Source organism: Catharus ustulatus, chromosome Z (assembly GCF_009819885.2).
Source record: "Catharus ustulatus isolate bCatUst1 chromosome Z, bCatUst1.pri.v2, whole genome shotgun sequence".
NCBI classification, from domain to species: domain Eukaryota; kingdom Metazoa; phylum Chordata; class Aves; order Passeriformes; family Turdidae; genus Catharus; species Catharus ustulatus.
This window is the reverse complement of record NC_046262.2, coordinates 23,716,895-23,743,688: the sequence shown is the minus strand read 5'-3', so window position 1 is coordinate 23,743,688 and position 26,794 is coordinate 23,716,895. Positions and strand designations below refer to the sequence as shown.

At 36.5% G+C, this 26,794-nt stretch overlaps 1 protein-coding gene across 5 annotated transcripts in view; it reads right to left on the bottom strand.

Annotated features, from left to right (window-relative positions):
- AP3B1 (adaptor related protein complex 3 subunit beta 1) overlaps nucleotides 1-26,794 on the bottom strand; it is a 158,384-nt gene that overhangs the window by 20,482 nt on the left and 111,108 nt on the right. For all 5 annotated transcript variants that reach the window (XM_033085715.1, XM_033085717.1, XM_033085713.1 and 2 more), the window contains 2 exons: nucleotides 10,890-11,121; nucleotides 7,973-8,057 (listed from right to left, as the gene is read on the bottom strand). In XM_033085715.1, the coding sequence (XP_032941606.1) occupies nucleotides 7,973-8,057; nucleotides 10,890-11,121 (317 nt within the window). The remainder of the gene's footprint in view (nucleotides 1-7,972; nucleotides 8,058-10,889; nucleotides 11,122-26,794) is intronic.

Below are 26,794 nucleotides of genomic sequence, written 5' to 3'. Positions count from 1 at the left end.
TTTCAACAATACCTTCATTGACACTGTTCAACTGATTGTTCAACCAATGTTATGTTTCATATTTAAGCAAGACTTGCTCTATATAATTCGGTATGAAACAGATAAACCATTTTGTGTACAATGATTTACGTCCTACATTGACTGGGGAGATGCCATTTGTACATTAACTTGACTTATAACATCAATTATTAGATTGCTTTAATGCTTATAACAATATTTCCATGACAAGAAGGAATTAAAAAAAAAAGCATGAGTACAGTTTGGGTTTTTTATGTCCATAACTGCTCGAGAGGACCACTTGACACTTCTGCTGTTAACAAACATTCCACTTCCATTTCCTCTAGCGAATAAAAAGCTAATATATATTCTTTGATAAAACAGGAACTTCACAGCCTACAAGCACAAATTCTGATTGCTAGTTGTCCTTCAAAACCACTTTGTTCTTAATTTCACTTTAGTCAGCATCTAGGTTACTTTGCATTACTTTAATTCCAGTGTGCCTCAGTAAATTTCTTTCACAGTTACAGAAAATCATCCTTCCTTATAGATTCTCTTTATCAGACACTTCACAGATTAAATATACAGCTTTTGTTTATTGATCTGCATCTATTTTATTACATCTTTATATTAGAGAGCTCATAATATCTAATTTAACAAAAGTTACTTCATAATTCCATGTAACCACGCTACAATTCAGAAGGGGCCTTAGAAATCTCCTGGTTCCTACCTCCTGTTTAAGCAAGGGTCACCTTAGCACACTTTGCTCATGGCCTTGTCCGTTTGAGCTCTGACAATCTCAAAAGAGGGAGATTTCATCAGATATCTAATGGAGAAGTTCCAGAATAAAACTGAGGCCTGGAATACAACTATTTAACTTCCCCCAATACCTAGTCAATTAAGTTTTGGTGTATTTAACTTATTAATTTATATTTTCAAGACTATAATTAATATAAATGATGCTTAAACAAAAAATTACATTAACTTTTAAAAATCTGCTGGACAATTGGTTCAAGTTACACTGAAGCACCTCTCAGGTAAAGTTGCTTTAACTGTCCTGGAAGAGCAAGGTGAAAAATCTTACTGGAAAAAATACCCAAAGTTTCTCAGGCCAACAGAATGCGTTTTTTGATTTCACAAATGAAAGGCTGCATTGTCTGGTATTAGAAAGTGCAGCTGGTAAGTTAGAGCATTAGAGGAATATACTCAATGAGAAGTTCTTAGAGGGAATCTCTAAAAGGGTCAAACAGTTGGGGGTGTCTGACAACAGTACCATGCCAACACTAGCTTGCAAAATCTGTTACGTATTTAATGGTGAACTTACGGGCAAATAATATTAGACATCATTATTCTTACTCCTTAAAAACTGCAAAATTGTACACATTATATTTTTAACAGACTTACATGACTTTCATGAGTCAATTTCAAGTATGATATTACAGTAATTTCACGATTATAAGCCGCACCATTTTGACTAAAATTTTGGTCTGAACCTGGAAGTGCGGCTTATAATCTGGTGTGGCTTATATACGGACAAAGAACAAAAAGTTGCTGTTTTAGTTTGGCGGACAGGTGTCTGCTGAGAAAGGCAGGAGCTTCTCTTCGAAATGGAGAATGCAAACCCCCTCCCTCCAAATTATTACAATTTTGAAATCAAGGGGCTCTCAGGTAAAGATATGGGAATTAGGAATAACAGTTCTTTTCTAGGGAAATTAAAATAGAAATACAATACTACAAAGAAACAAACTCCAAACCCTGACAAAGTCAGAGTACAACCTGACACCCCGTCAGGCAGGGTGTTGGTAGCAGTCCCATTAAATGGTGGCTGCATCCTCTTGCAGTGACAGATGTGATTCAGTTGGAGCAGTGCTCCTGTAGAAGGTGCAGTTTCCCTCCAGAGATCCAGTGGTGATGTGGAGAAATCTGGTTTTCTCTAGAGACCAGTGGAGAAAGGGGCTACCTTAGTGTCCCAAAACCTGTTTTTATTTTGGTAAGAAATGTTGGGCTCTTCCCCCTGGGTGGAGCAACTTCCAATGGGATGCAGTAATTTTATCAGTCACACAGTGAGACTCAATGGGCCATTAGCAGAAAATGACTCTTTGGAGGAAGAATGGGTTGTGAAAAGATAAAGAACAATGCCCCGCCTGGCTTCAATGGATGGCCCATTAGCAGAATATCTGCCACGGAGATAATGTTCACTGCTCCCACCTGGTCTCAACAGATGGTGATAGAATGGATACCTTTTATCACACTCTGTATTGTAACCCAAGACAGTTGCTGGCACCCGGACGTGCAGCTTATAATCAGGTGCAGCTTATATATGGACAAAGAACGAAGAGTTGCCGACACCCAGAAGTGTGGTTTATAATCAGGTGCAGCTTATAATCATAAAATTACTGTAATTTATCTTCTCCTGCACAAATAAAGATGAACAAATCAGAGACAATAATGCTCCCATAGGAACATAGGGAGACTTACCAGCTGCACGATAAATGACACTGCAAGCCTAACATTCAACCCTTCAGAACATGCACAGCTTAAAAACTTCTGTAGATGTCTGCAGATGGAGTGGGAGCAGCTAGCACCTGACATTTGAAACCCTTGGCTATTCCCTATCTCTTATCTCAGTTTGGATTTTGTTTTAAAGAATTGTCTCTGAAGGGCTCCTGGTAAAGAAGTTCTCTACCATAATAAAAGACTCGAGAACAGTGATGGCAAAATCTTTAAAACAAAAGTAAATAATACTAACACTTGTGAATGAGCTCTTTTAAAATTCCACAATAGCAGTGGTTAAAGTCTTAACTTTCAAGGCTTTTAATAAACTAATTTTCTAATCAGACTGGGAATATTCTTCTTGCTCTTTATACTACCCTTTTTTGTTTCACTGCCAGCAGCAGCTTGTCCCATTACATAAGAGCAACACTAAGAGAGAATTAAGTTCCTGCAAAACAAAACATGGAATGGAGAAGTATAGGAGACTTGATTCATAGTCTTGGATTGCATCCTGCTTTGACGAGACAAAAAGGCCAAAGCAATAGAACAAATGAAAGCAGTTGTTCATGTCCAGCCTTGTTTTTTTTCCAGGTCAGTTATTTATCTTGGCATAATTGTGTTCTGGAATAAGGCCAACTGACTACTTTAGAGTAATGAAATAAAGAGAAGAGTACCAGATTGCTTGTCTTACATCTATAAGCAACTTGGTGATCTGCTGACAAAGCACTAGGGAAGAAAACAGCAAGAAAAAAGTGAAAATGCAAGTGGCAGGGATGTGAAGACAACCCTACATCTCTAACATCAGCTTTTAATATATTCCATAACATATTCCACTACATAATTTTAATCAGATGCTTTTGTGCAAGCATCTACACCTGAATGCATGCTTGCCCTCAACAGAAATACCAACTGCTACCCAACCAACCCTCTTCATTTACTCAGCTTTGCAGGTAGAAGTTCTGCTTGGGAAGATCTACATCAACACAGAACGAAGTAAATGAATTTCATGCTGCAAAAAATCTCTTCCTTTGAAAATAAAATTCAGAGCAAAAGCTTCTACAATAAGATGGAATCCGCAGAGAACAGAGTGAACAAAGTTTTTAAATCTTATTCATAGAATTTACTTTATTTAAGAAACAGCTAGATTCTTTTTGCTACACCCAACTTTTCCAGAGTAATCAGCAAAATGTTTTCTTTATATAGTACAGCACAGATGAAATGAGCAGACAGCTTAATTTTCCATCAGCCCAAGAACTATAGAAGAGAACGTATTCTCCTCATCTGAAGGAGACGGTTCTTCTGATGACACTGGGACATTAAAAAATGTCAGCATAAGGTAACTGGTTAAAAACTTCTGTTATGTCACACTATTTTCCTATTACCTAATTATTTAGAAAAATAGTGGAAGGCATGGAAGCTGTTGCTTTCATTTGATTTCTCTTTCTTCTTGGGAGTTCTGGTTGTGTTCTTTACACTTAAACCTTGACAAAACTAGCGAGAGAGATGTGAAACCAAAACTAGGGAGAGAGATGCATGGCATGGACATCTCCACTACACCAAACAGTTTCAAAGAAAGCTAAACAACTTCCTGTGTATGTTTTCAAAGAACAGAAAAAAGAAGAGAACAAATTCTCCATAAATTAATTTTATCTTTAAACCTGTGGTTCTTTCATGGTTTTGGGAACAACTAAGATAATTTGGAAAGAGAGGATGAGAAGAATAAGAGAGAAAAGCTAAAGACAAGTTTTCTTCTCCAGCTTTCAATATTGTAAAAAGGACCTCTCTCCTTCACCTTTCATCATACCTACAAGAAATTGGAGATTTGCCTACTGAGTTATACAAACACAGATAGGAATTCATGATGTTAAATACATACACAAAAAACAAAGTACAGGTATGTATATGTTGTAACTCCCTGCCTCTATAATCTTCCTTGTCTTTCATCTGAAGGGATTCAAATATTTCCATTCCAAGGATCCATGACCAAAATTCTGACACAGCAAAGCTCCCAAATCTTTGTTCATACATCTCAAAAAATTAGTAAGTTGAGAGAAAGTCTTGAGAATATCTGAAAAGTAGAGATATGCAAGACAAAGATAACACAAGTGGTAGGAATGTTGAAATGGTGAACACTGGGAGCTCAAAGATTCAAGAAAAAACACACTGATGTGGAAATCTTTAAGTTCTGATGTGGGGGAAAAAAAAGAGTAGTTCTGCAGTCAGTGGAGTACTGAAGATAGTTTGTTATATCAAGGATCCATTCCAACCTTTTCTCTGCTCAACTGATGTTTACCTGCTGAGCTAAGGCTCAGGTCTCTTACTTGGATGGTGAATACGCTAAAATTTAACTAGAATTCAACAGCCTAGCAACCTACCTTGCATATGAGTTAGCCAATAACAAATTGCATTAAACTTCTAACCTGATCTAACCTGATTCTAAATCCTGATTGCAAAATGAGAACAAAGTAACACAAAAACAAGCAGTAACATCCAAGAAATCTTTTAAAAGGCCAAGTTCCTCCATTTATTCCTCTTTAACTTTCTGCTTGAGGGGCATTATCATGCAGAACATCAGTGTGGCTGAAATAGCTGCCTCTGCAAGGAGTGGCATGAGAAAAGTAACAATGAAGAGATGTTGTTCTTACAAGTACATGCTGTGAACATCCTAATACACATTCTAAATAAACGCATTAAGCAGAGTTTTCAAGTAAAGGTGTTTCATCCCACTTTAATTAAATGTGTGATCTTGGTAAGGTTTGCTTACCAGAAATAGTATTTGAGAGGGAGGCCTTTCAAAGCACATTCCTTCAAACCTCTCTATTGCAGTTTTTCCTTCATTGTCCTTGACTTGTACAACGAATTCAGAAAGATATCTAAATATTTTATGACTCATGTTAGCTTTTTTCTTTATAGAGTTTGTATTTATCGAACCACTAGTACAACAGCACATCTCTCAGCAGAAGGGTAGTGTTTGCTATGCAAAACACACAGTCCATGATTGGCATCTAAGACCAATTGATCTACCCATTACCACTATGTCCCTACCCCCACAAGCTTTACTACAAAGCTATTGATTTAAACACTGCCGATCGGTTTCCATTTTCTGATTTTGGGCAGGCCAATTAAGAAAGTGAGTAATTGTGATTACACTGCTTCAGGATCAATTACATTTGATGCAAGATAAAGTGTTCCTCTTAGAACAATGTAAAGAAAATTCTTATGATCAGGAACACTTTACCGCTGAACATACTTCTAGCAAAAATACAAAATAACTGACAACATATTTCATAGAGATATGTTAATAAGAAACATGAGAATATAGACACCTTTGTGTGTACATTATTTCAACTATGTTTTGACAAACTTCTAGAAGTCATTCCTTTTGGAAAAAAGCCTTTTAAAAAAATGGTAAGTTACAGAGCCTGCAGCTGAGTTCTTTGAGATATTGCAGCCAAAACATCACACTGCACAATTTCTTCAGTGATACTGAAAATCAGTAGGATTTTGAACAAAATAAGTTTTCAGGGTAAAATAGTAAATTTAATGCAAATAACATTTAACCTATTTTTATACTGTTTTCCAGGAACTAACAGTGAAGAAATAAGGCCTATCAATTAGCAAAGGAACAAAGTAAGCAATTCCTATTCTTAATTTAATTTTAAACTTAGCTTGAGCGCTTTGTCATTGGACTCACATTGTCTAAATCATTAAAATGAATACACCACTGAGGTCTGAGGCAAATCTATTTACAGTGATGTTACTCATAGTCTGGTTGGTGTTCAGGAATATTGATCTGTCTTGTTTGTCTAATAGGAAAATAATAAACAATTACTAGGCAATGTTGGAGAAAGTAATCAGTTTTTATATATCACTAATACAGCAGACCTCCCAAAACATAAAGGTGATAATCTGCATAAAATCAATGTGTTATGCCACATTGCTTACCCTCATCACTGCTAAGATTCTTAGCAATAAATGGTGTAAGTTAAAAATCAAATCATTGGTACACTGAAAACACATACTTGAAAGAAAAATATCTGCTTTATTTAAAAAATAATGTTTCTGCTTGACAAACTGATAATATACTATTTCATAAAACTCAAAATATACTTAGATAAAGAGAGTCAGAGTCCATAATTTTGAAGCAATTTTGAAATTGCATTGCCTACACAGGAATCTCCTTCCCAAACATCAGGCAACAGTTCAAAGCTGTTTCCAAATTCCAGCAAATAGCATACACACCAGCTATAGCAACGTGATGTGCATAAACTACATGCTGCAGACATTTTGCTGGGTGTACAAATATGTGCAAACTGACTATGCAGGAGCATCCATTGTACAGGGAAAAGTTTGAGAAACGGAAAGAAAAAAATCCAATAGTAAAACCTCCTTACCCCTAGAACAAGAAATTTAGCACTTATTTTAGCAGTGGTACTTTAGGACTCACTTGGGTACATCTCTATTATTAGGATTTTCATGCTATCTTCAATAACCTGTCAGTAGAACAAGCTGTGCTTAGCAGCAGTACACTAAAATTGCCACAGAAATTTTCTGAAGTAAGAAGTACAGAACTTTCACAAAGGGCTTCCCTTAAACTGAAATGCAGCAATGTGAATGTTTATTCAATACACCTATTTTTGTGCTGAGTATTGAAAGCTGTGCTTCTTGCAACAAAACATATAAAAAATCCATTATCTCAAAATATGTAAAAACTATATAAAATTGTGCAGATCTGTGTAGTGCTTTTGCATAGTTTAAAAGACTATATAAACTATAGATTTCTCCCATCCATTCTTCCCCCATGTTAGCACATTGCTACTGCAAATTACCTGGGTTTCAAATACTAGTTTTTAACAGAGTTCTCACTGGGTGAATGGGTTCCCTGCTAGCCTAGGATGCAGAAAAAAGACCACATGTGTCCCAAAAATGAGCACCAAAAACATAAATCAGGCATGTTAGAAAGATTTAGTTGGCCAGACAGTTACTTGACTTCATTCTAACTATTGATTAAAAAGAGTCTACTGTATGCGAAATAAATTTCTTTGGCGAGCAAATTTTGGGGTGGTTTTCAGGCAGTCACGTTACAGCAACCACAAGCAGCCATAATCAAGACTCAAGGCAGTAAAACTGCTCACACTATGTGCCATTTTGACTTTTTTTGGTGCCGTTTCTTACAAGGAAGAACACACACAAAACACTACAGCAGAATAGTCAGACATGACTGCTCCTGTCAAGATGGTGTTAATAAGAAGAATCCTGAGAAGAGTGGGACAAAAAAGTAAACCTTCTAAAAGTAAAACTGAACATTAAGAATGTTTTATTTCTCTTAAAATATCTTGGATATATATCATGTTGCAAATTTTGTTTAATTCTTTGAATATTTAATAAAACAGCAAGTCTGATACCGCTAAGTAGATTTCCAATGAACACTACTTTTACTTTCTGGGAGCAAAAAATTACCCTCCCCCTCCCAAGAACTTACCATAACTGGAAACTGGCTGTCTGGGTAGAATCACAGAAGTCAATACCCATTGTAGCAGTCAGGGATCCTCCAGGTTCAAGGCACTCTGCATGAAGAGATTTTTAACAGGTAAAGCACACATGCAAGGCAACTGAAGATGTTAGCTGCAATCCCCTAAACTTCACGTAATTAAAACCCCCAAAGCGCTCTGTAAGAAAAAAATCCAATTTATTACAAATAGGTATCACTCAAATACATACTTGCATGTTTAAGCATCCTGGATTCCCTCTCTCACACAGTTAATGCACATGAAATGTTGCCATTTCAGTCTTAGAGCCCCATCAACAAAATAAGGCCTTGTATTAGAAAACCAAGGAAAGAAAAATTATTCACAGAAAAAAAAATTATATATTGAAGTGACATCCTTTTAATTGTGCACAGATCCAGCACTGAGATTTCATTTTCAGTAACATTGGTTTGCAGATTTAGTTAGTAAATAGCAAAACACAACAAATAAAATTTACATTAATACACATCGTAATGGAAAATAAGCTGAACTTAAACTATTTCATAATTACTGTGGGTTTACTTGTGTCTCAATATTCCACTTGCATTAGTTGGAAGGGAGAAAAAAGATTATGGACACTAAATAGAAGATCCCTTTGTGCTATATGAGCACTGTGGACTGAGACACTCTTGGCAGTGAAGATATCAAGAGACATACTCATTCTTAGATTCTTGGCTAAATCACTATTTCCCTAATGTTGTAGGGGGAAAGCTTTCCTAAAAGTTTTTCCTTGTAAGCTCTTTCTTTGCATAAGTAAAAAACAAGCATTAAAGCAAACTTTGTCTTCTCAAGAGTACAACAAAGAGCAGAAAGCACACTTTAAAATAAAGGAATTAAAATTAAAAGGATTAGGCAGGCAGAAAAATGTCTGATTTCCAGATTATTCGTAATGTACCTGATACTTTTCAGGAACTGATAGTAGAAAGCTGTTCCATGACAAAATGTGACAAAATTTAACTATTTCAAGATTAAGTTTGTAAAAATACAGAAAACATGGAGTTAATGCTGCTGGTAAAAGTCTAAACTAACACTAGGAAGCGAATAGAAAACAAAGTATTCCAGGGAGTATTCCAAGCATTGGAAGATTACAGGCTCCAGCTCAAACTCAGAATTAACTTCACCAAAGTCTTTGAGTTTAATGTTTCCAAAGGGAGTTTCAAACATACTTAGGAAGAAGAAAATGTTGTGCACAGGGACTTGGGTGAAATAATTTGAACCATTTCTACTGAAGAATCAGGACAATTGCCAACACTAATTTCAGTGACAGAGGCAAAACTAGACTTATACTCCAGCAGGAATACCTGCCTACACTGACACTTCTTCTGTTGGGTCTGCTGGATAAATTTATAGGATGTGTTTTCCAAAAGCTGGAAAAAACAAAATGTAGTAAAAAAAGGGTGCATAGGCTTAGTTCTACAGAAAATGACAAAGAATACAGAAAATTCACACTCAAGCAAGAAAAATAACGTTTTTGGAAGAACTACAGATGATTGATAGCTTATTTTATGCAGAAGAAACCAACAGCTTTGCAGGACAGATACCACAATATCTTTCTTGGGGAAACAAATACTTTAAGGGGTAGGATTGTTTGGTGGAGCTCAGGGAAACTGAAGTGTATAATTTATTAATTCCACCTTTTTTTCCCCAAGAAGACAAAGGGAGGCTACTGCTAGTTGACTGTTTTTTGGGTACAGTATCTCCTGATCTGATTTATAATATTACTGTATTTCTACTTGTAAGTTTTTGTGCTTTATTTCTTCAAATGATTACAGGCAGGGATATAAAATAAAGTTCATGGGCAAAACTAACTTAACATCTCAATTCTGACCAGGACTTATTTTGAAGAATAAGCAGCAAAATGTTCACTCAAAAAAATAAAAACTTTTAGCAGAGTTCTAAAAGTAACTGCCTTATCAAGTATGTATCATTACCAAGATGCAAACAGTTATTATTAATAATTTTAACTCTGAAATAAACTATAGCACTGGAAAATTACTTCTGTAGCTATTTGGTGTAAATCTGTATAACCTTTTCTATGCTAAAAATATATTTCAATAGTTTAGAGCCATTTAATACAAGCTGAAACAAACAATACTCTTTAGTTTACTGTTGTGCTTTAAGAACATGTTCTTGTATTTTTTTTATCATGATATATATTCACATAATAATGTAGCTCATTGAAGGAGAAGAATTTTCATTATGAGACATTTCCTTTCTTTTAGACTACCACAATGTCCTAAAATAAAGAACTGCTGAGGACAGAAAGCAGGCTGTGTACACAGGTATTACTCTTGAAAAAAACTTGCCGTAATCTTTGTTCTTTCTCAAGTTTTATACTCTTCTCCACAGAAACGTAGCAAAAACCTTTCTGATTATAAAATAGAAAGTAAAACAATTTAGGTCAGGTCTGACTACACATTATTTTTTGTCTATTCTAAGCAGACACTTTGTGGAACTATGCTATACAGAAGCAAAACTAAAATATACACTTCCACTGTACTGCCAGAAGATCACAAAGAAAAAAATGACAATGCTCTGAGCCACCAATATAAATAATACATTTATAGATTTATTTAAAGCTTTATAAGAAAATAATTGTGAGTATAAAAATCAAAACCTCATTTCTAATAGAAGCCCATAATAGCCAATCTAAAAGAAGACAGTAAAAGAATCAAAGTTTGTAGGGATGCAGAAAGATTTTGCCCTAACAAGTGAATAGTTGATGAGTGTGTATGTATACCTACCCCCACCCACCACACACATATATATGAGTATACAGGTAACTAGGCACTTTCTTTCTTGTATTTGAAATTTTGCTGAAAATTAAGAGTCTGGTTTTTTCTTTTTTTTTTAAACGTAAGATATGGTTACCTATTGGATTAAATTCATGCATCCTCATGCCTGGAGGTAATTTCTTCTCCCCAATGCGAATATTCTCTATCTTCTGATCAGTTGTGTTTGTTACTGTCACTTGCACAGGTACCATATGATCACCAAAAGTGCCTGGCTGTCTCGAGAAGCAATAATGAGCTGCTAATCCTTTCCCACTCATTCGGTGAAGCAGTTCATGTGTTTTTGTTGGCAGAGAGACTTGTGTAGGGACCTGTTAAGTATAACACAATGGTTGGCAAATGCTGTAAGTCAAGAACAGTGAAAATTGAATATTGCATTTTTCACTACGAGCACCTTCTTTTGACTTGGAATTTTACTGAACCAGAAACAGAAATATGTAAGGACATACTGAAATGCATAAGCAAATTGCAGTAATAGATACCAGAGAATAAATAATTTACAGATAATATACAGATAAAAACATTTCTGGTGCTGTAAATACCACTATTGCATTTGTCTCACTTTCCAGTATAAATATGTTTTCAAACTTTTATCTTTGCAGTTAGCTATCAAATTATTGTGTTTTTTACAGGTAAATAGTTATGTTTTTCCAATGAGAAACATTCTATGCATCAGAATTCATGGGTATTCTCAAGCTCATTGTGTAAGGTGAAAGGACAGTGAGAAATTGTCTTCTGTTTCTCTTGTTAAAAACACAAAAAATATTGTCTACACTGAAGAAATAGTAAAAACATAGTTAAATAGAACAGAAGGGTGCTGCCACTTTTTAAATAGTCTTGCAACTAGAAGCAATAAGAAAAATCTCAAGAAGTTTCAGTCCATTCTATCCTGCAGAAGTAGCATGAAAAAAGGACATTTAATGTGCAAACAAATTCCCAGATACTGCTGACCAGGAAATAATGAACTCAAATATACAAAAGTAAGGCTTATACAGAAATACGCAGACAAGTAAATTTGAATTCTTTACACGAGTTTCAAGGAAAAATCAGGGTTACTTTAAATTATATTCATAAAATAATGGCCTGTAACATCACATGACTAGACTTACAGCTAACACAAAATGAATGGAAAAGATATAATTTGTATAGACCTTCTCAGTTACTGAAAATTCAAAACATCTTTAAAATAGAAGTCCTCAACTTTCACAGATTAATAAGCTGCTTATTTTTCTAGAAATAACTGACAATCAAACTGTCAAAAAACCCCCTCAGTTGTCAAGAAATAATACAGGAAATGCTTTGAATATCTTATAGGTACACAGAAAGAGACAATAATGGTAAGAGGTTATTAGCAGTCTAATTAGCACGTTGCATAATAGATTACTTATTTCATGAAACGGTTCTCCCATTTTATATTAACAGGTTTAGGATATATGTTTATTTCATGTTAATACAAGTATTTTGAAGTAGACTAGCTTCTTTTTGTTAACTTACAACTGGTTTTATTAACAATACTTATTACTAGGAATGAAAACATAAAAAATAGTTAGAAGTCCATCATGTAGATTCTTCAGAATCATAAAGCCACTGAGGCTGGAAAAGATCTCTACATTCTGTGTCCAACCGTTTATCCAGCCCTGCCATGTACAGTTAAAGGAACCATGTTCCTAGGTGTAACACTCACATGCTTTCTGAAGACTCCCAAGAATGGTGAGCCTTCCATTGCCAGCTCATTCCAATGCTTGGTAATTCTTTCAGTGAAGAAATTTTTTCCTAATACCCAACCTAAACCTCCCCTGGCATAAGAGGAGGCCATTTCAACTTGTTCTATTGTTTACCTGGGAGAAGAAGCCAATCCCCACCTGTAGTAGGGCTACACTATCCTTTCAAGCAGCTGTAGAGAGTAATAAGGACCTCCTGAGCTTCCTTTTCTCTAGGACAAAAACTCCCAGCTCCCTCAGCTGTTCCTTACCAGACTTGTGCTCCAGACCCTGCCTGAGCTCCACTGCCCTTCTCTGGACTCACTCAAACACCAGAATGATTCTCTTGTAGTGAATAGCCCAAAACTGAACACAGGATTTGAGGCGTGGCCCCAGCAGTGCCCAGGACAGGGGGACAATCCCTGCTCTGCTCCTGCTGGCCACACTATTGCTGATCCAGGCTAGGATGCCATTGGCCTTCATGGCCACCTGGGCACACCCTGGCTCATGTTCAGCTGCTGTCACCAGCACCCCCAGGTCCTTTCCAGCCACTGTGTCCCAGCCTGTGGCACTGCCTGGGGTTGTTGTGACCCCCTGGGAGGACCCAGCACTGAATCTCACAACATTGGTCTCAGCCCTTTGGATCCTTGCCCTTTACAAATCTGTGCTGGCTGGCCCAGATCCCCTGGTTGTGCTGCATGTGCTGCACAATGGCACTCAGGATGAGCTGCTCTAAAATGCATATGCATAGAGAAAAAAACTCACTATTATTAAATCGTAACACTGATTCAAGTTTTACTGAATCCTTTCTGTGATTTTTAGATATTTTAATCTATGCCTATGCCCCTTTCAGCATTACTTCCTATTTCAGTAATAAAAAGCTTGTGAGCCCATTCACTTTTATTTTCAACATCATACTATACATAGCAGCAAAAATGCAAAGGCCACCCAGAGTAATTACATTAAGTTTAAGTCATCTTTCTTTGTACAGAACATTAATTTTCACTTGTATTTAATGTGGAAGTACTATAAATAAATAAAACATATGTATGTTGAACAAAGCAATTTAATTCTGGAAAACTGGAATTTTCAAAGCCTCTATTTGCTAGCAAGGATTTTGAGCTGACAAGGTCTGATATGACTGTAATATGGTATATTCTACAGCTACATCAGTCTGGTAAACAGTTTTTTGTTTTAATTCTAAAATTTTTAATGCAGTTGCAATAGAACCCACAGGGCAGGTACCTGCAATCACTCTGGGGTTAAAATAAAACTACACAGAGTTAACAGAACAAGAAGCATCTACTAACCAGGAGATAATCTCCTACAAATCTTACACAGCATATGTTTAAATAATGGAAGTCGTTTGTGTACTTTTGGATGGTTTATGAAAATAACCAATCAATTCTGCAGACACAACATTATTTCTAAAGGAAATCTATGTGACTCGTGATGCCTGCAGATACACAGAGACAAACCACACATATTTTATCAGTTTATTACAGTAAGCAAATAAGCGTGGAATGAGAGTGCACATAACTGTCTACTTAACGCTTACTGAAACATTTATAAGAGCTGTTATCTCCCTAATAACAGACAGACAGTGTGCAATTTTAGAGAGGAGAAAAGCTTCATATTTTTTAACACTTCACTAAAAAGTAACTGAAGAGTGTAAAATGAAAAATACTCTGTGCAGTTAGCTGGTAATGGACCATATTATCAACTCAAGTTAGATTTATAGGATACAAACTAGTCACTAATAGTTATTTTATGACAGAGCGTGTCTGCTTTTTGGGTTTAGATTATTAAGATTAAACTTGCAAAACTTTTTTTTATACAGCTGTTTAGAAAGACAGTAAAAAAATTAAAATATTGACTGCCCTCCCACCACATTTTGACTGAAAGCAACCACATGTAGGGACTCCACATTAATACTGTATGGTTACAGCATCTTGGTGCCAGTCAGACTGGTCAGAAGGCCAGTTTAGAGACAATTGTTTAGAGACAATTCATCACCCTAAAAGAACTGCAAGTATTTTTAAACTAGCTCATATATGAGAACAAGAGCAACATTAGGATTTTCCCCTCTCCTTTAATCATGGCAGAAAAAAAAGGGAAAAGTGTAAGATCACTGATGGTAGTAGTTGTGGCTTTCTTTACAACAACTGAGCTGACTAGTTACAAACCACTGAATCCTCCCAAAATGAACGTTTCTTTTTGCCAATTCAGTAACTTCTTATTAATTAAACGTACATTGATAAAAAAATCTATTTCCCATAATTATTTAGAACAAAAAACTCTACATGGTTTATTAAATCTACTACAGCAAAGAGAAGCAGACACACATTCCTGTCCAAAGTACCATGGAGTCACAAAGAATCAGAATAGTTTGAACTGAGAGGGACCTTAAAGAAGCATTATTACTATTAATACTATTATTACTACAGGCAGAAAATTCTGTTTGTTTTCTTTTGTATTTGTTCCTCAGTTAAAAAATCCTGCAATAATGAACAGACTAATTCTTGATCCTAGTTCATACAGGTATATATGTTTGGATAAAACATGTATTATTGGAAAAAATATTTGCTTCTAAGTATTATATATAATTATATCTTTTTCCTCTAATTTACATTCTGTTAAAGCAGTGGACTACATCATTTAATCTAAGTAATCCTCCTCCTGGCAATATCCATGATATAATCCAAGAATTACCTACTGAGCTGTGAGAGCTATAACCTCTCACACTCATGGTGAAGCTATGCTCCAGTAACTCTGCAACAGCTAAGAGGAGAAGGGCTATACCACAACCCAGCCACATTTACATGATCTTTCAACTGAAGCCATGAGAGCAACTTAACTATAATTTTATAGTATTAGGAGAAAGACGGAAAAACTGAAAAACAAAAGTCATCTACTGGCAGGAAACGTGATCTTTTGCTCAGTTAACAGTTATATATTACTCACAAGGCAATGTCTCCCTTATACAGCTCTTACAAAAATAATTGTTAATTCATAAAAAAGATAAGATGAAATAAAGCACAAGCAAAGAATGTCAGCATCCTAGTCTGCATTATTTCAAGAGGCTGTTGGAAATCCCAACATTACAGCACACCTAAGTCATGATAATACGGATTACCAAAGTAATGACAGAATCCCCCTGACGAGGAGCAAGGAAACCAAACAAGCAAGCAAGCTAGTTCCTATTTTGTACAATCTAAGAAGAGTAACTGGATACTGTTATTTAATATGGGCTAATTTATCTAGATGTACAGACACTCAAGGATCTATGTTGAATTCTGGAAAACACTTTCCACCAAAGATGCATTTAACTGCTCTACATCTACTAAATACCTTCTAAAAGCCATGTCTGCTAGGAACACCTTCAATTTCTAATAGAGCCTAACTCCCTTCTTTTTGCATTGTCACCAGCTCTTAGGCTCCACACTTCCCTTAATTATTAACATGTCAATGAGGCTAATTGAAAATTACCATATTAATGATCATATCTTTAAACTGCTAGTAGTTTCAGACAATTTCAGACATCATGAAATGAGTTCCAAAAATTCTTACTTGATATCTATATTGATAGATTAATACTTTTGACTCCAAAACCTTGCAAGAAAATAAAAATAAAAATAAATAAAACACAAAACTGCTCAACTAGCTTCCACTGTTTTAAAAATCACCCACAGATGGATCTCAAAAAAAGGACCACTTCTATTATGCTGCCCATAGTCTGTCTCTGTAAAGCTGCCAAAATTAATTGTTTCTCTGCCTTTTCTTTTTTCAACTGTAGTATTTCTGTTTCTGATTAAATAATTTCTGATTTCTGATTCAAATCATCCTTTCAAGAAGAATCATGTACTCAAGGTAATCATAGAATGGCTTGGATTGGAAGGAATCATGAAAATCATCAAGTTCCAACATGCCTGCCATTGGCAGGCACACCTTTCACTAGTTCAGGTTGCTGACCATCCAACCTGGCCTTGAACACTACCAGGTACGTGGTATTCACAGCTTGAATGGACAACCTATTCCAGTGCCTCACCACCCTCGCAGAACAGAATTTCTCCCCAAGAGCTAATCTAAACAAGCCTTCTTTCAGTCTGAATCTATTCCCCTTGTCCTTTCACTGCATGCTTTTGTAAAAAGTCCCTCTCCAACTTTCTGGTAGGCTTCCTTTAGGCACCAGAAGGCTGCAATTAAGTCACAAACTTCCTCTTTTCAAGCCTTTCCTGATAGGAGAGGTGCTCCATCCCTCTGATCATCTTGGTGTCTCTCCTCTGGACTCCCTCCACCAGGTCCATGTCCTCCCTGTGCTGGGACCCCAGAGCTGGTGCAGCACTGCAGGTGGGGTCTCAGCACAGCAGAGCAGAGGGGCAGAATCCCCTCCCTGCCCTGCTGCCCACACTGCTCTGGGTGCAGCCCAGCACACGTTTGGCTCTCTGGGCTGGGAGTGCCATGGCTGGGTCATGTCCAGCCTCTCACCCACAGCACGCCCAAGTCCTTCTGGGCAGGGCTGCTCTGATCTGTCCATCCCCAGCCTCTGCTGGTACCAGGGCTGCTCTGACCCAGGTGCAGCACCTTGCACTTGGTCTTGTTAAACCTCATGAGATTCCCATGGACTCTCTCCCAGAACTTGTCCATGTGCCTCTGGATGGCATTCTGTCTTTCAGGTGTGGCAACTGTATCACTGCACTTGGTGTCACCAGTGAATGTGCTGAGGGTGCACTTGATCCCTTTGTCATTAACGAAGACAATAAGTAACAGTGGTGTATGAATGATACCCCTTTGTCACTAATGTCCATCACGACTCTGAGATGCTGAACACTACCACCCAGATGGGGCCATTCAAACACTTTCTTATCCACCTAGCAGTCCACCCATCAAATCTATCTCTCCAATTAGATAGGGGGGAAGGCAAAATAGGGAGAGGAGGAGGGCAAGATGAAGGGCGCCCAAAAAACACAGGGGAATCCCATTAGTCCCCTTATCCCATTTCATTCCTGAACCCCAACTGATCCCCACACTCCACTTCATCCCAGCCTTCCCCCTTATGAGGGTACTTTCATTATCCCAGTCTGCCCCACTTATCCCACCTTCTCCCATTCCAGTGGACTGTGTCAAAGGCTTTGCAGAAGTCCAGGAAAATGTTATCTGTAACCCTTCCCTTACCCACTGATGCAGTCACCCCACCACAGAAAGCCACTGGTGTGGTCAGACAGGACCTGCCCTTCCTACAGCCATGCTGGCTGTCCCAAATCACCTGCCTGTCCTCCATGTGCCTTAGCACAGCCTCTAGGAGGATCTTTTCCATCATCTTCCCAGGTACAGAAGCGAGGCTGACAAGTCTCTAGTTCCTAGAGTCCTCCTTTCTTCCTTCTTAAAAATAGCTACTGCATTTCCCCTTTTCCTGTCACCTGGGACTTGCCCTGAGTGCTGTGACTTTCCAAATGTCATGGAGACTGGCTTGGCAACTACATCAGCCAATTCCCTTAGGACTTTGGGATGCATCTCCTTGGGTACATTCAGGTGCTCTTGTGCTCTGTGGAAGAGCTGCTTAAAGATCTGCCAGCTCTCTTCTACTCTCGTGTCCCTGAGGGCAGCCTGTCAGGGGACCCCACTGACTAGGTTCCCAAAGGACTGGAAGTTTTGCTTTCCTAAAGTTCAAGAACTGGACTTTAACCCCTCACCTGACCCCTATCCCTCAGGACTGCACATTCCACCCATGCATGATCCCTGCAGCCTGGGCTGCCTCCACTCCTGGTCTCCCAGTTAGCTCACTTGCACTGGTGACCAATAGATCCTGTAACACATTCCCTCGGCAGGGCTGTCTGGCACCTGGCTCAGGAAGTTATCCTCCATGCATTCCAGGAGTCTCCTGCATTGCCTACAGCCCTCCAAGCTCCTTTCCCAACAGCTGCTGGGGTGGCTGAGTTCCCCCACAGGACAAGACCCTGCAGGCACAAAGCCTCCTGCAGCTGGAGTGGGAAGGTTTGGTCAATGGGCTCCCCTTGCTGAGGCAGCTGTAGCAGACCCCAGCCACAAGGTTCCCTTTGCTGCCTCAGCCTCTGGCTCCTCCCCACAGGCTTTCCACCTGCTCATAGATACAAGCTGTGAATCTAAAGATGATCAAAATCTTCAGTGGTACTAAATTATCTATTTTCTAATAGATTTTATGTCACTCCGATTTTTTCCTATGGTTTTCTTAAAACAGAATCAAATCGACAGGAACTGCAATTACTCTGTATCAATCGAAAGTATTGCTCTTTGAGCATAAAAATGACTACATGATATAAAGGAACCAGAATTGGGAATTGGAGTTCATGAACAGCAGAAAATTCTAGTAGTTCCACACTAGACTAATCAAGAACTTTCAAAATGGAGCATGCACCTGTTCTGTGTAAATGGGGGCCAGTGATGCCAGCTTGCATTTTGCATAAGTAATAGAGCCTAAAGCTTTGTATTACAATAACACCTGGTTTTATTTGAAAATTGGCATCTTTGCCGTTTTCTTCTCCTGATCATAATGAATCACATGAATAATCCAATGAAAATATTAGTAAAATGTTTTTAAATGCCAGATAAGAAAGAAGTCCAGTAGCAACAAAATGGGAATATTCTCGTGATTGTCAGAGTTATTAAACAAGATATTATGAAGAAAAGGGATAAAGTTAGTCACATAATTACGGGATACAAACCTTGGTATAAATTCTGAAGTACATATTCTCCCTCAAAAGGTCTGCTGAGATCATTAGTAGACTATAAAAAGCGCTTAAATAGAGACCAAGGAAAATTTTTTTGTAGCAACACTAACAGAAAATTCCTACACTTAAATCGGTGAAGTTCATAGCTGTGTATGGGAGACCCCAAGATGTTCTATCCTTTTGTCCTGTGTATACTTCCATGAGGTGAAAAGCAGACGGTCTGGTGGTTGATGCATACGTGAGACTTTCATCAAGCAGCATGAAACACTTAAGTCATTAGGTGTTTCAAAGAAAAGGCATTCTCCCAATACAAACCCAAGTAATTAACTTCAATTTAGGGAATCCATTTTTCCCCTGACCACTAACCTTAAAAGTCTGAGAACTGCACTTCAGGACACAGTTTAGTGGTGGCCTCAGCAGTGTCAGGTTTGCAGTTGGACTCTATGATCTTTTTCAACCTCAATGATTCTTTGATTCTATGATTACCTGAAGTAGTTTAGAAGTTAGAAAAACAGAGTAAGGTGTCAGCCTCACCTTGCATCCTAATTATAAATTTGAAATAGTGGACACTGTTGAGAAGGATTAATATAGATTTTGGCATTGAGTCTAAATGACTTCAAAGAAGTTCCTACAAATGGTTTCTAGTATATTGTTTTGATTTTTGGCATACAGCCAGACCTCTAAAGTGAAAACATACTGAACCCTACTGGCCATAATGTATAATCTTACAGTTAGGTTTATACTATAACAACTCCTGCATATTGGTTCTTTTCAACGGAAGCATCCAGCTCAAAGTTTTCCCCAGAAAAGGACATAATCTGTCAGGATAAGCGTATAAAGTAATTTAAACACTTCTACATAGTATTACCCACAAGCCAAATTGAATTCTGACTTTAATACACTATATGCAAAATCTAGGACAAGTATTTATGAATGTCAAAATGTAAATCACATCTTTGCCACCTTCATACAACTATATTTGAATCTCATTCACTACATTGTTGTGGAAGAATGCAACATGTTATTTTGGTTTCTATCAGGATGCACATTCTAACATACAGTAGACCACTCTCAAGGACAAAATCCTGAAATAAGCACTGAACTCACTGCACGTAGATATCTGTATCAGCACTTCCTGAATGCAGGAGAAGAATCTCTTGTGTACCACACTACATTTTTTATACATAATATTGACATGCCAATTTTGTCCATGTTTTATTTAATTATAAACATAATATTTTAACCTAAACAAATCCATAGTCCTTAGACTGCAAAAAATTACAGCTGACCCGAGGCCATGTTCAGCTAACCTAGTTTTTCTGTGTTTTGTTTTCCTTAAGCTTTGTTTGCCATCCTTAAAGAGCAAGAAAAAAAAAAATCATGCACTAGTTAGTAGTCTGTTAAGCAACAAAGAAGTGTATTTATAACCAATCACCTCCAGTTTATTTGCTTAAATTTAAAAGCACATTTCTATTTTTTTGACTCAGAAACAAAATTTGTGGTGTCAAATGACATATTCATCCTTCACAATGACATTTCTTTTCACACTCATAAGAAACACCACTCAATCCCATCCACACTGCTCACAGCAATGCAAGCAACACCAAGCACTTTATGCTGCAGACAAAAACCTCACCCCATGGATCTTCCTAATGAAGGCGCCACTACACAGACACTGAATGTAGGCAGTAGCTGTGGCCATGGTTAAAGGCATTGACTATCTGGCAAATTAGGTATGTAACTTCTTCTCATCTACCTTTGAAATTATCTTGGACCTCCTAATGTAGAGTATTACTGCTACTATTGTCTAAAACTGCCACAAACTGTAAGGTCGCTGAGCATAAATGCAGAAGCAGGAAGACCATGACAAATGACCATTATTAAAACTTAGTCCATTTTAAAACATCTTTTAGTACACAAATGCATTTAATAGTAATTCAAATTTATGATTCATGTAGAAAGCATACATTCTAATGCTGCTGATAAAGAGTAGAATGATTTTTGTATAATCAAAAAAAGTTTTACACAAACCTCCTTTTGCAGTCATGAATTCCTGAATTGCACTATGCAACTGAAAGATATATTTTAGAATTCTTACAAATGTACCTTTCCCCATTCTTCTGCCATTTTCAAATGAAGAAACAGATGTCAGGGACTAGAAACAATGAGCAACACTTGCAACTATATACAGATGGAAATGTTTCTCAAGCCAAGTGAACAAAAGTTAAAAATGAAAATTTTTATCAACTTCACAGAAATCAATGCTAATTAAGAAGATTCTAGAATTACTTTTTTTTAGTCTTAACATGTCAAGACCCTGTTCACCAAGCCATCTGGGAGAAAAATATGTAAAAATAAGGTGAAAGTCTGGACTAAAGCAAGCTTCTAAAAACTCTTCTCTCTGTATAGTTTCTACATGAATCATAAACTCATCTCTCTGATGATATGTGTTTAATCATAGCACTGTTCTACAGCCGTTTAAAGAGTCTTCTGTCTCTCCAATATCCTCTAGAGTCTGTGGCACAGGAGGGCAGAAAACATTTCCAAATTATTCTGATTTGAGGAAACAATGGCACATCATTTACCAGCCTTTTTAAAAACAACCTTAACACATATTAGGAGGTGGGTAATGGAGGGTACTCCCGTCCTGCAACTGTTAGCAGGAACTTTTAGGGCACATTACAATGCATCTTCATTGACATAATTTAAAAGATTACAAGTCACCCCATTTTAAAACCTGCACTGTCCTTGCATTTCACTTACTCTGTACTGCTAGCTTACAAGTCATGTGGCAACATACTACTAGTGCATAATGGGGAAGATATGGCCTATTAGCAGTAACATCTCTCCAGTAGTTGAGTTAGCCCCAGGCTTAGCTTTTACTTTCAATGATAAAATACTTATTTTCTCAAAAAAAGTTTTATACTTGACATTTTTGGACAAAAATCTCAGTATTATAATTTGAATACCAGGTGTTTCATGACGTCATGGTGATTCCCCAAGTAAAAGTGCAGATGCAATCCTACACGCATCAACCAAAACCTGGTTATTTATTTTTTCAAGTATGCCAAGCTAAGAAAAAAAATCAACATTTCATCGATCAAGACATTTTGTTAGTTAAGAAGCATTTACTTCTATTTCCATCTATATTTAACAGCTAGAACTTAACTTCAAGGCTTATAGACTCTCTCGATAGTAAGATATATGTGGAACTGGAATGACATAATTTAAAATTATAAAGGACCCCCTATGGTTTTTGGAGTCATCTCTCTTTACAAAAATCCAAAGTTATAATCAGTCATCTTAAAAAACCCACATATGATTTTTCGATGTATATGAAGCTGGGAGGCTTCTAAAGAATATTTGAATAACAGCAGAAGTCATTGAATGCAGAGATTATGAGAAGTTGTATTCTAAAAAATTTTACAAAAGCTCAAAATACCCTTCCTATTCTCCTCAAAATACTCATCATAATCTCTCAATGTTGTGTTGCAGAAGAAATGTAAGAAGTCTTAACATTGGGAAACTCAGTTTTGTATATTTATCAATTTTACGTAGGATATGGGGTAAAAAACTAAAATATTATAACTTGCTGAACAACAATTGCATAGACAGTTTCAAAAATAATTTTTTTCTGCACACCTCAAAAAAGTAATGTATTAGGCATACCGTTGTAATGAAACTGATTGAGTACTGTGTATATTTAATGTATGTTACATAAACATATATTGACAGCATTCTAGGTGATATATAAATTTATATTCTATTTCTATTATAATTCTGGTTTTGCAGTTAAATAAACTTTGTCATTGGATCATCATTTACTGTGACCCTCTGAAAATAAAGTGAACACTGATTAGCACATTTTCTGGCACACGTCGTGTCTCTGTCACTAAACAATGTCTTATTTTAAATTCTGGCTCAGAATAACTGCTTTGACAACTACTGTCACTGTTCAAGGTCTGCACAAAGCTTCAAACTGCATATTATCACCCATTGACAAACTCGACATTTTATGAAGAGCCCCTTCTCTCTCTGACTTATCCTCCTTATCCTGTGTAAATAAGTAACGATTCATTTTATAACCTTGACTTTAAAGTCCAGCCATTCCACCCTCTTTTCTCTTCTTCCTAAACAAGTGACAAAGAACAAGGAAGCTGATTGAAGGGGTCCATTATGTATCAACTTAAAGAAAGGCAAAGTGATTGATGAAACTAGCAGTCACCTTCACTGCTAGCTACAGCACCTGTATCCTTTTTGTCAAATGACCTGAAAATCCTGCTGACAGTTTAACATTCACCACAAGGATACACTGCCTAGTACTGTAGTTTTGAATATTTTTATTTGCTCAGAAATTTGTGGAAACATTCTTTAAGATGGAACTACACATTTGAAATTAGTAGCAATTAATATTTTCTTCACACAGAACTCATGTTTTCTTAATAGTTACCTGGTAAAACTATTAAATAATACTTGCCAGTAAACCAGCAAACCACAGCTCCTCTGCAATTGTCATACATTTAAATTGTTCACATTATAATCACTTTTACAGTAAGATTTGCCAGTGATGATAAGAGGATCTTAGTTAATTTCCTATCACAGAAGAAAATCAGTTTGCAGGTGTCAGACTAAGTTTTACAGCTTTTCAGTACCCATCATTCAAAAACTAAAGCAACCAAACAAAACCCTCCCCCACACACCACTTTTTCTTTAATTATTATTTTCAGTTTTGAATAATATTTGACTATTTAAATATAACTGTCAGTTAGCAGACCAAGTATAACTTCCTTTTAGTCTCAAAAAGAAGATTAAAATTGCCAAATCCATTCCTACAGTACTGGAAAGGGTTTTCTGCTCACTGTATGAAATAAAATTTTCACTGGGAAAGTGACAACTGAGAGGCAGGAATACCTCAGAAAAATAACAACACCACACTCCCCACTCCAGCTTTACTCTATGTGGGACAGAGCACCATTTCCTTTGGGCATTTATTACCTGTTAAAAACCAATCTTTTGGTGAGTGGCAGTTCAGGGTTTTTGAGAGCAAGCTGCAATATTTCTTCGGGTCTGCAGAGTCATAATTAAAGCTGAACTGAGTGGAATTGGAGAGGGAAGGTCAGCGAGGTGCCGTATGAGAGATGAGGCTGGGCTGATGGGCACCAAATGAACAAATTATGATGGGCCCCACTCAATGTGATGAGGTCAAATGCTTGTTTCTACCCACTGACAGTTCAATTTCCCTGAAATGTCTCTCGGTTCTCTATGAGCTAATTATGAATGAAAAGTTATCAACTGCCCTCACCAAAAAGAGCTTTCTTGGAGCTTTTAATGTCAAAATATTGTTGGAAAAGCATGCTGGCCAGCTTTTTAGCCAACACAATACCTAGAGTAAACGAAATACCACTGTTATACAATATAGTCTCAACCTACAGCATAGATATAAAACTGCTAAACACATAAGTAAGTTTTATAAAGTAAACCCATACTAATATTATTGCTTATTATCAAAAGACAGTGTGCTTATAGTTTTGTGTAACATAAACATAACTTTCATAGATAACTTTCAAATATATCCATGTTAACAATAATTTCCAAGAAAGCAGCGCTGAATTTCTAGGTCTAAAGTAACAATGTCTAGGTATATTTCATCATGATATTTCAGCATTAACTCTAAAGTGCCTGATAAAAATTGTTCCTTCATAAAACTTTAGTTTTTAAAGTAGTGTCCTGATTACCTTTTAAAAATATTATCTTTTGAATATTCAAGAACATATGGTGGCATATACTTACAAAGTTTTAAATAAGGAGTAAACATAGAAATTGTTAAATACACATAGAGAAGATGGATCTTTAAACTGAAGAGAAAATAGAAGTGAACAGACATTAAAATAGCAATTCAGAACAGGAGTGTCTGAGAAATTCCAGACTACTTATTTGCATAGAGAGAAGATTTTGACAATTTATGTGGACACAATTATTCACTGCTTCAAAATTAAGAAATGAAAGAGTAGTTTAATGTTTTGATTCAGAATGTTACTTTGTTTTTTCCTTTATTACAAAGCCATTTCTACTTGATATATTTACTTACAAGCTAGAAATTTTAAAGGAATTCCTAGAAGTGATCAGAACTTTACTTTGCAAAGTAATTTTACATTTGCAATCTATGTGCCTACTTGGCAGAAATATGCACAAGATGTGACTGTCTGAAAGCATGACTCATACTAACTTCTAAATTATACCAATTAATGCAATGACAGCATACATGTAGTTACAATAAGATGTTAAAGTCAGAGTGCATCTGATAATATATTGATTTATAAACTAGAATTATTTGTCAGATGTTAAGAATTTCTCATAAATTCTAGTAGGGATAATGTAAATGAAAACTTTTAAGTAAGTGTTTTGTAAAATTCAATATATTTTAAAGGTTGTTTAAAGAAATTGTCTAAAATAAGCAACTGCAAAAGAATAAGAGAAATAAATCTAATGACAGTGTTCAAAACAGTCATCTATGTGTCCAATACATACAGCTGCAATATAAATGTAAGTCTGAAGGTTTTCAATAGAGCACGGTATTAAATTTATCAATATAAGAGTTGCTGTCACTGTGGTTGGCATACTGTCTTATTAGAAAGACTGTTGATCAACAGTTATTACCACAACAACAACAAAAACCTATGCTGCACAGAGTCTCCATGTTAAAGTACCACAATTAAAAACAGAAAAATGCAGTTCATTTATTACAGAACCTTTTCAGGAAGTTGGTTTTTTCTAATTCTTATTGTAATTGCATTGTTCTAATCCTGTATTATAAAGGCAGCTGCTTGCCTATCATTTGTACTTTCCTCGTTAATCCTGACTCAGTGAATTAACCTTTAATTACAGCCGTTAAAATTGAAATGAGCCTCTTGTCTGGCTGGGGCTGCCCCCTTCCAGTGCATGAGACTGATGAAAATTTTTAGGGTCAATGAATATGTCCCATGTCATGTCTGATAGATGCTAAAGATGTGAGGAGGTAAATGTTACCTTAGGAAGATGTGGTTGAAATTTTTAAGAGCTACATTTATTGACAAAATAAGAGAAAAATACAGCTTAGGTTACCTCTCTCTTCTGTCTGAGTTACAGAGCATAACACACATTCAGACACACTCTGTTTTACACACATTACCACAATACACATTTAAAGAATAACTTAAGGAATCATCATCATGCATCATGCATGCTTTTTTCTAAACACCTGGCACCAACCCTGTCTGCAGCAGCCCTACTTTAAGGAGTACAATATATGTATTTTTCATGTTGGCAAGAAAAAGAAGGATTACTTTAAACACTACCATACACCTACGCATCTAACTACATTAAAAAAAAAATTAGTTTTAAGGAGTATTGAATTTTAATGGAAGGCAAAAAATGATCAAAGGTCTCCTCACAGTAACTTACTTAATTGAGTTTCTGTTTTACAGTATTCCCACACTTTAATTTCTATTTTATAAATAAGACTTTAATATTGCAATTGCACTTTACTTTGCTATTTGGGCACTTTTATTTTTAAATACATTTGAATGCTGAGTTACTCT